The following is an 8,958-nucleotide window of genomic DNA, read 5'->3' as shown; positions in this document are numbered from 1 at the left end:
ACTTGTACTCAGCTCTGATGTAAGCCAATGTGTAGAACCAGAGCCTTTTACTCTGGGGGAGACATCACAAACCTTCTCTCAAGCTAAGTTTAGCGTGACCAGGCTCCAGTTAGCAGAGTGAACTGGGGAAAGCAAAATACCCCAACCTCTTGGGGGTATTAGATTTAGGATGTGAAATTAATGCCCCATGAATGCAATTTACCCATCTGTAATGAGATGCATTGTGCCTGCTCTCTCCCCCTGAAATTCATATGGTGAAGACTTAACCCACAGTCCCTCAGAATATGACTGTATTTGGTTTAATTTTTTTTCCTTTCTTTTCTTCTTTTAGCTCTGCATAAAGGGAAGGCAGTGACTATATTTGAAGATAGGGTCTTTAGAGAGGTAATTAAGGTAAAAGGAGCTCATTAGGGTGGTCCCTAATCCAATATGACTGCATACTTATAAAAGGAGGGAAACACATGCCCCTTGATGTCTACAGATAAATAAATATCTGAAGTGTAAAGAAAGTAAATGTCATGGTTTAATGGCAAGACTTGGAACTACATAAAATAATGTGATGTTTCATAATCAATGGCATGTGGATTAGGATGAAATGCATTTTTCCCCAGTCTCTGTTCACATAGTTCTCTGCTTTCCCAATTGTCTAAAAATGATCTTGTGCTCATTTTTCTAATTGCCCAGGAAATAACTGAAGAAGGCTAACAGAATTCCTTCATAGAAAGTAACTTAAAATAACAGCTGGCCAATAGTAAATCCCACATATATGTCCACTATTATAATTATTTACCTATGTCAATGGATTTGTCATCTCCTTTGCTTTGGATTGAATGACATCAGCTACCTGAGACAAAAAAGAAAAGTATGCGCCGCAAACTCTAGAACCTGTTTTCAGGGCTTTGTGTCCTGGGATAAGCGACTTGCCTTCTCTCACCCTCGGATTCCTTCTTTCTAAACCTGCGGGCTCTGCTCCCTCCCTTGAGGAGGAAAAGTCCCACGCCTAATTGCTGGCCACGCCCACGACCCGCACGCAGGCCGTGGTGAGCCGGACTTGTGGGGGCAGACACAAGCCCCGCCCCCAGGTACCCGACGAAGGAGGCTGGGCCTCTTAGACGCCGGGCACGCGGACGCTGAGCCTTCTGGGAGTTGTAGTTTCGGTGACCCAGGGCCTGTCAGTGGCAGAGCAGACTGGTGCGCGGGGCCTTCTGGGAGTTGTAATTCTTCGGCGCCGCGCATCTTGGTCCTCACTCGTTGCGCAGGCGCGGTTCGCCCGGCCTGGCGCGTGGGCCAGTTCGTGGTGGTGGGTGACTTGGTCTCCGCGCTGCTGAGGGAGGAGGGCCCTAGGGTCTGCGCTGGCTTGGGAGGGCCGGACACTAGAGAGAACCTGAGACGATTCCACGGCGGTTGGCGGGAGCCTCCCCGGGCCTTTGAAGGTGGTCCCAGAAGGGGAGGGTGTGCAGTGTGCGCATGCGCACGGGTGTGTGCGTGCGTCTGAGTGTACATGTATGTTCGCGACTTCAGCGCTGCCTGCCTGTGCAGCTGTGTGACCGTGCGTGTGAGGGCCTCCCGCGTGTCACCGTGTCTGCACCTGGTCAGTCAGTGGCGTGTGCCCGTACAGCTGCGTGTGGGCGCGTCCCCGCGTGTCACCGTATCTGCACCTGGTCACTCCAGTGGCTTCCCCGCGTGTCACTATGGCTATGCCTGGTTGCTCCAGTGGTATGGCGTGTGCCCACCTGTGGGATTCAGGCTCTGCAGGTGAAGCAGCGAGTGTAACTGAGCATGTGCCTGCATGCGTTTGGGGATCTCTGCATATCACAGCATGTCACACAAAGGCGTGTGTGTCTGACGTTGGGCACATGTGAAACCTGTTCTGGGCATGAGGTGTATGACCCCACGTGTGGGTCTCAGGGTGTGTAACTGTGTAGGGTGACTCGGTGTGTGAGCCTACCAGCACAAAGCTCCGCGGCCTGGGTGTCACTGTGTTGTTTTCTATGTGCCTGAGTATGTAAAGGGCTGTGGTTGTGTCACAGGATATGTTTGTGAGAAACACCTTGCAGGCACATGGGGTCAACGTATGTGCCTCTGTGCTTGGGCGAGCCCCTGCACACGTGGCCTTTGGCCATGCTGGAGCTCTGCCCACTGTGACTGCACGGGTTGCAGATGTCCTCGTGGGTGGTGTCCCGGCACATGGCCTGCCTTTGTGGAGCAGGGTGGCATGTGTGACCTTGTCCCTGTGTGTACCTGGTCACTCAGAGATGCTAGTGTGGGGCTGGGCGTGTGTGTACCTACTTGTCCCTGAGTGTCTGTTTGCACATGCGTGTGTGGCTGCAGGTGCACGGCTTCCTGCCTGCCTCTTGAGTGTGCGTCCCTGCATGTTCTTGTGTGTTTGTGTGTGATGCAACTCCCCCCCATTATGATTGTATGTGACTCCTTTTGTGTCAGAGTGTGACGTGATACATGTGTCTACCTGTGATATTGTGATATAATCAGAAATACATATTTGTAAAAACCCATGGGTCAGAAGTGCTGGGAGTAGAGAAAGTTCTCCCCTTCTACTGCCCCAGGCCTGCCTGCCTCTCTCTTTGGGCTCCTGTGTGTATGCGTGACCTCTCTCCCCCACACTCCTCAGTTTACCCAACCCTGCCCAGAATCCACTTCACTCCTCCCACGTGCACAGGGGAGAAAACACCCTGCATCTTCACCCCCCACACAGCCCCCAGGGCCTGCATCTGTCTCGGTGTCTTCCTTCACAGGTCCCCTTGCCTTCTCCCACAGATGCTGACTGGGCCCACTGAGGCATGGCAGCCAGAGCTGGGGCCCCAGCCTGAGTGATGAAGATGCTGAGACCATGAGGCAGGTACCCCACTAGCTCTGGGGATGCAACAGGGGCCTTAAGGCAGTCTCTCGGCTGGCATCCCAGCTGGCCCACCTACACTTATCTTTATGAACCTTTGCCACATTTATAATCCCTAAAAAACAAACGGTTTTGATTTGCCTATTTTAAGCCTAAATATAATAGCACCATACCTGAGAGATTATTTTGCATCTTGACCTTCTTGCCAACACTGTTTGAAGTGTTGATGTTCACCCCGTTTATTTGTCAATTCCCTTGCTGACGGATGGCAGGACTGTCTCTAGTCTGTGGCCGCTAGCAGCCATCTCGGAGCGCTCCAGGTACACGCGTGTGTGTGTGGCTCTCTGGCTTTCTTTCAAGACGGTGTGATTACTGGGCAGTAGAGGATGTGTGTCTTCAGCTTTCCTAGAAAATACCAAAGTCTTCCAAGCCAGTTTCCCAATGCGTACTCCCACCAACAATATATTTTGCATGGAATTTAGGGCTTGCTTTTCCTGTGTATGTAGTGAACTGATTTTTCCCCAGAAAAGAAAACTTTATTTCCAGATATCTTAGCTCTAGCTGCTCTAACAAAATACCACAGACTGGGTGACTTAAACAACAGACATTTATTTCTTTGCAGTTCTGTAGGCTGGTCTGAGATCAGGCTGCCAGCATGGTTGGGTGCTGAGTCCAGCTGAGCACAGGGAACCCCAAACCAATGGGCTCTGCAGAAATGAAGACAAAGTAGCCAATTATCAGGACAAATGGGCACGGGGACTCGATGCTCTAAGAGCAAAGAGCCCGAGCCCCATCCTTGCTGCGCACATTGCTTTTATTCAAACAACACAAGAGGGAGCTCAAGGGCAGGAAACAGATGGCCATTTACTCCCTAATCTGAACATTTTGAGAATGCTCTGTTCAAAAGACATGCCCAGACCTCCTACATGACTGTAGTCACTGGAGACATGGCTGTTTACTTCAGCTTCTCGGGCTGCTGACCAGACGGCTTCCTACCAGGTCAGACCCGGCTTGCTTTGTCCACACCCGTTCAGCATCAAGGAAACAGCCAGCTCTTGCTCTTGCTCCTACAGTTGGGTGCTGGTGAGGGCTCTTGTCCTGGCTTGTAGACAGCTCCCCTGTGCTTGTCCTCACTTGGCAGAGAGGGCAAGCTCTGGTGTCTCCTCCTCTTATGAAAACACTAATCCTGGCCATGCGTGTTGGCTCACACCTGTAATCCTAGCACTGGGAGGCCGAGGCAGGAGGATCGCTGAAGGTCAGGAGTTTGAAACCAGCCTGAGCAAGAGTGAGAACCCGTCTCTACTATAAATAGAAATTAATTGGCCAACTAATATATATAGAAAAAATTAGCCAGGCATGGTGGTGCATGCCTGTAGTCCCAGCTACTCGGGAGGCTGAGGCAGGAGGATGGCTTGAGCCCAGGAGTTGGAGGTTGCTGTGAGCAAGGCTGATGCCACAGCACTCTGGCCTGGGCAGTAAAGCGAGACTCTGTCTCAAAAAAAAACAAACACCACACTAATCCCATCATGGGGGCCCCACCCTCATGACCATCTAACCCTAATCACCTCCCAAAGACCCCACCTCCAAATAGCATCAGCTTGGGGCTGAGGGCTTCAATGTGGGAGTTTTGAGGAGGGGACACAGTTCAGCCTATAGCACTAGATTACAAGGGTACATTTAAGTTCTGACAGATTCTTTTTTTTTTTTTGCAGAGCTTTTCTAAATTTGTTTTCAGTTCCATTAAATCAATGATTCCAAACCAGGGGCAGTTTTGTCCCCAGGGGACACTTGGCAATGTCTGCAAGCATTTTGATTATCACAACTGGGGTGAGGGGTGCTCCTGACATCCGGTGTGAAGAGACCAGGGACACTGCTCAGCATCCTACAACACACAGTGAGGCCCAATGACAAAAAATTATCAGACCCAAAATTTCAGTGGTTCTGAGGTCCAGGGACCCTGCACTAAGTCCTTCCCAGTCCAGTCATTAGCCTTTTTCCAGCCCAGGACAAGTAACAATGTCAACTTCTTTTTTCTTTCAGACCCAGAGCAGAGATGTGAGTTTCAGACAGCAGCTGAGGGAGCAGGGATGGAGGGACTTTTGAGCCTTGCCCTCCAGGGCTCAGAGTTGGAAAGAACCTGGAAACACGAGGATCAGTTCGCAGACCCTCAGGAAAGCCATCTGGAGCCAGAGGCAGCAGCCCACAAAGGAGACCCTGCAGGGGACGGCGTCCAGGAACACGATAAACTTAACCAAATCCCAAGAACCACATCGAGCCCTGATGCTACCCAAGCCACGACCCCCAGTGACAGCAGGCCCCGGAGGTGCAGTGTGCCAACCAAGAACCTGACGCAGAAGCACTCAGACACTGGCCAGGGGCAGAAAGGTGGCAGTCCCAAGAAGCCATGGAAATGCGAGGACTGCGGGAAGGCCTTCAGCTACTGCTCGGCGTTCATCTTGCACCAGAGAATCCACACCGGGGAGAAGCCGTTCGCGTGCCCTGAGTGCGGCAAGGCCTTCAGCCAGAGCGTGCACCTGGCCCTGCACCAGCGCACGCACACGGGAGAGAAGCCCTACGCGTGCCACGAGTGCGGCAAGGCCTTCAGCCAGGGCTCCTACCTGGTGTCCCACTGGCGCACACACACGGGCGAGAAGCCGCACCGCTGCGCCGACTGCGGCAAGGCCTTCACGCGCGTCACGCACCTGACCCAGCACCAGCGAGTGCACACGGGCGAGTGGCCCTACGCGTGCGTCCAGTGCTCCAAGACCTTCCGCAACCGCTCGTCCCTGATCGAGCACCAGCGCATCCACACGGGCGAGAAGCCCTATGAGTGCGCAGAGTGCGCCAAGGCCTTCCGCTTCTCCTCAGCGCTCGTCCGCCACCAGCGCATCCACACCGAGGAGAAGCCGTACCGCTGCGGCCAGTGCGCCAAGGCCTTCACGCAGATCGCGCACCTGGCGCAGCACCGGCGCGTGCACACCGGTGAGAAGCCCTACACCTGCCCGGACTGCGGAGCGCCCTTCAGCCAGAGCGCCTCGCTGGCCGAGCACCGGCGCATCCACACCGGCGAGAAGCCGTACGCCTGCAGCCAGTGCGCCAAGGCCTTCACGCAGGTGTCGCACCTGGCGCAGCACCAGCGCACGCACACCGGCGAGCGGCCCTACGCCTGCCAGCACTGCGGCAAGCGCTTCAGCAACCGCTCACACCTCCTGCAGCACCACTTCGTGCACACCGGCGAGCGGCCCTACAAGTGCCTGCAGTGCGGCGCTGCCTTCGGCCACGTGTCCTCTCTCGTCGAGCACCAGAAGATCCACACGGGCGAGCGGCCCTTCAAGTGCGGCGAGTGCGGCAAGGCCTTCAGCCAGGGCTCGTCCCTGACCCTGCACCAGCGCACGCACACGGGCGAGCGGCCCTACGCCTGCCCCGAGTGCGGCAAGGCCTTCCGCAGCCGCGCCTACCTGGTCCAGCACCACATCGTGCACACCGGCCAGAAGCCCTACGAGTGCGGCGGCTGCGGGAAGGCCTTCAGCTTCTCCTCGGCGCTCATCCGACACCAGAGGACCCATGCGGACAAGCGGCCCTACTCGTGCGGCCAGGGTGGAGACGCCTTTGCCCAGCTCCCACACCTGACTGGACACCGGAGCGTTCACGGGGAGGAGAAGCCCGTCAACAGTGGCCCTCGCAGAACCAGAACCCGCCGGGGCCAGCGGAAGATGCAGAGTTGAGCTCACAGGGCGCATACACCAGGCGCTTCGCTGACATTTTGTATGCCTAGTTTCCAGCCTCACCACCCATGGGGGAGGTGCTCGATCACCCCTCGCTGCCCCCAGGAAACCGAGGCTCAGAGAAGCTTGGCAACTTGCCCCGGGCCACACAGTGGGGAGCACACAGCCCTGGGACTGGTCCCCACGTCTGCTGGACTCCCCTCAATCGGCTCCCCGGTGCAAAATCATGAACGTGGACAGTTCTGAGGGGCTCTGGCTGGCCTTTTCGTCGTTGATGACATGATTGAATAGGCACTTGCTAGTGATTTTAACTGGATTAAAGAGAATAAAAAGGTCTGGCTCCTTTTGTAAAGCTGGCATATTTATTAAAGGAGCAGAGACTGAGGAAGAAATCAAGATTCACTAAGTTAGAAAAATGAGTGGAAGAGATTCAGAGTAGGAAATTGTTCTAGAAGTGAGTGCCTCTCCCCTGACAAAGCTACAAAAGGTTTTTAGGGTGGACCCAGCCTTTTTTTCAGCATGAGCAACTTACCTTCCCCTACCCCACATCCCCCCCCCAAGTTAAAGACCCCACTTCAGTGATTGCATCAGTTAGCTCCTGCTGTGTAACAAATTATCCATTTGTCCATTTAACCTTTCTTACACATCTACAGGTCAACTGGGTGGTTCTGTTGATCTCGGCTGAACCCACATTGGCATCTGCAGTCAGCTGTGGGTCAGATGGGGGCTGGCTGGTTCACGAGGGCTCAGCTGGGCCAAGTCATTCTTCTGATGCCTCACATCTCACCTGGCATGTTCTCAGAGAGGTAGCATGGGGCCTGAGAGAGAGTGGACACACACAGGCCCAGTTTCAAGCCTCTAAGAGTCACGTTTGCCTCTGGTCTCACTGGTACAAGCCTCATAGCCAAGGCCAGGAGCAATGTAGGAAGAGCCTACCTGAGACCGTGCCTGGAGGAGGAGTGAAGAACAGCAGCCATTAATGCACCCCACCTACTACAGTGGGGAGACGAAAGTTACTAGCATAATTGCATAACTTCACAAAACTATGATCTTTATGAAATTATTTGATGGGGAATACATTCATGTGGTCCACAATTTATGCAGTAAAAAATATCATTTTACCCCTGTGCCCCAGCTACTAAATCCCCTTCACTAGAAGCAATCACTTCAGATATATATATATATATATATATATGTTTGTTTATGTGCATAGAGAATGCTGTAAAGATATAGTAGCACACCTTTCTACACAAATGGTAGCATGTGGTACACAGAATTTCCTGTCTACTTCTTTTTTTTTTTTTTTTTTGAGACAGAGTCTCGCTTTGTTGCCCAGGCTAGAGTGAGTGCCGTGGCATCAGCCTAGCTCACAGCAACCTCAAACTCCTGGGCTCGAGTGATCCTTCTGCCTCAGCCTCCCGGGTAGCTGGGACTACAGGCATGCGCCACCATGCCCGGCTAATTTTTTTTATATATATATATCAGTTGGCCAATTAATTTCTTTCTATTTATAGTAGAGACGGGGTCTCGCTCTTGCTCAGGCTGGTTTTGAACTCCTGACCTTGAGCAATCCGCCCGCCTCGGCCTCCCAAGAGCTAGGATTACAGGCGTGAGCCACAGCGCCTGGCCTCCTGTCTACTTCTTTTTCATTATCTTATATTCTGAGATCCCTTGTATTAATAGACATATGGGTAGACATTCCTTTGACAAAGTTTGGGCATAAGATTTCTTATGTAATAGAATCGCTTACTATTGTTTTGGTCTTCCCATTGTGACTTGCTTGGCTCCAGGAAAGAAACAAATCCCTGACAAATAAAAAGAATGCTTTTCTTATAAGGCTGACCAACAAATTGTCCTGGGTCATAGGAAAACATAGCCCCGCCCCAATATAAAAAAGAACCCCCTGGAATTTCTTACAAGGTTTTTCAATGATACAGGAATGCATTAAGTACAGTTAGTAGTCATATGTTAATATATACTCACCCACCTTCAATACTTAAATAATTTTAATAAAAATACAATACCTAAAAAATGTTTAAATAAAAAGTTTACCATATTTTATGGTATATATTTACTTTTAAAATAGGTCATGAAAATACATCTCTATATTTTCCTGGTCTATTTTAAAGTAAATTACAGATGTGATGTCACTTCACTGCTAAATTTTTTTTTTGAGACAGAGTCTCTCTGGCGCAGGCTAGAGTGAGTGCCGTGGTGTCAGCCTACCAAGGCAACCTCAAACTCCTGGGCTCAAGCAATCCTTTTGCCTCAGCCTCCCGAGTAGCTGGGACTACAGGCATGTGCCACCATGCCTGGCTAATTTTTTTTTCTATACATATCTTTAGTTGGGCAATTAATTTCTTTCTATTTTTAATAGAG

General features: G+C 51.9%; 1 protein-coding gene across 1 annotated transcript; it reads left to right on the top strand.

Annotated features, from left to right (window-relative positions):
• The first annotated feature begins 1,267 nt into the window (after positions 1-1,267).
• On the top strand, positions 1,268-8,381 carry ZNF835 (zinc finger protein 835). The gene is given in 3 exon segments (XM_075993287.1): positions 1,268-1,433; positions 4,895-6,456; positions 6,459-8,381. Coding segments are annotated over 2 exon segments (1,686 nt in total). The 5' UTR covers positions 1,268-1,433; positions 4,895-4,941; the 3' UTR covers positions 6,630-8,381.
• Positions 8,382-8,958: the final 577 nt, after the last annotated feature.

Source organism: Microcebus murinus, chromosome 16 (assembly GCF_040939455.1).
Source record: "Microcebus murinus isolate Inina chromosome 16, M.murinus_Inina_mat1.0, whole genome shotgun sequence".
NCBI lineage: Eukaryota > Metazoa > Chordata > Mammalia > Primates > Cheirogaleidae > Microcebus > Microcebus murinus.
This window is presented reverse-complemented; position numbering and strand designations above follow the sequence as displayed.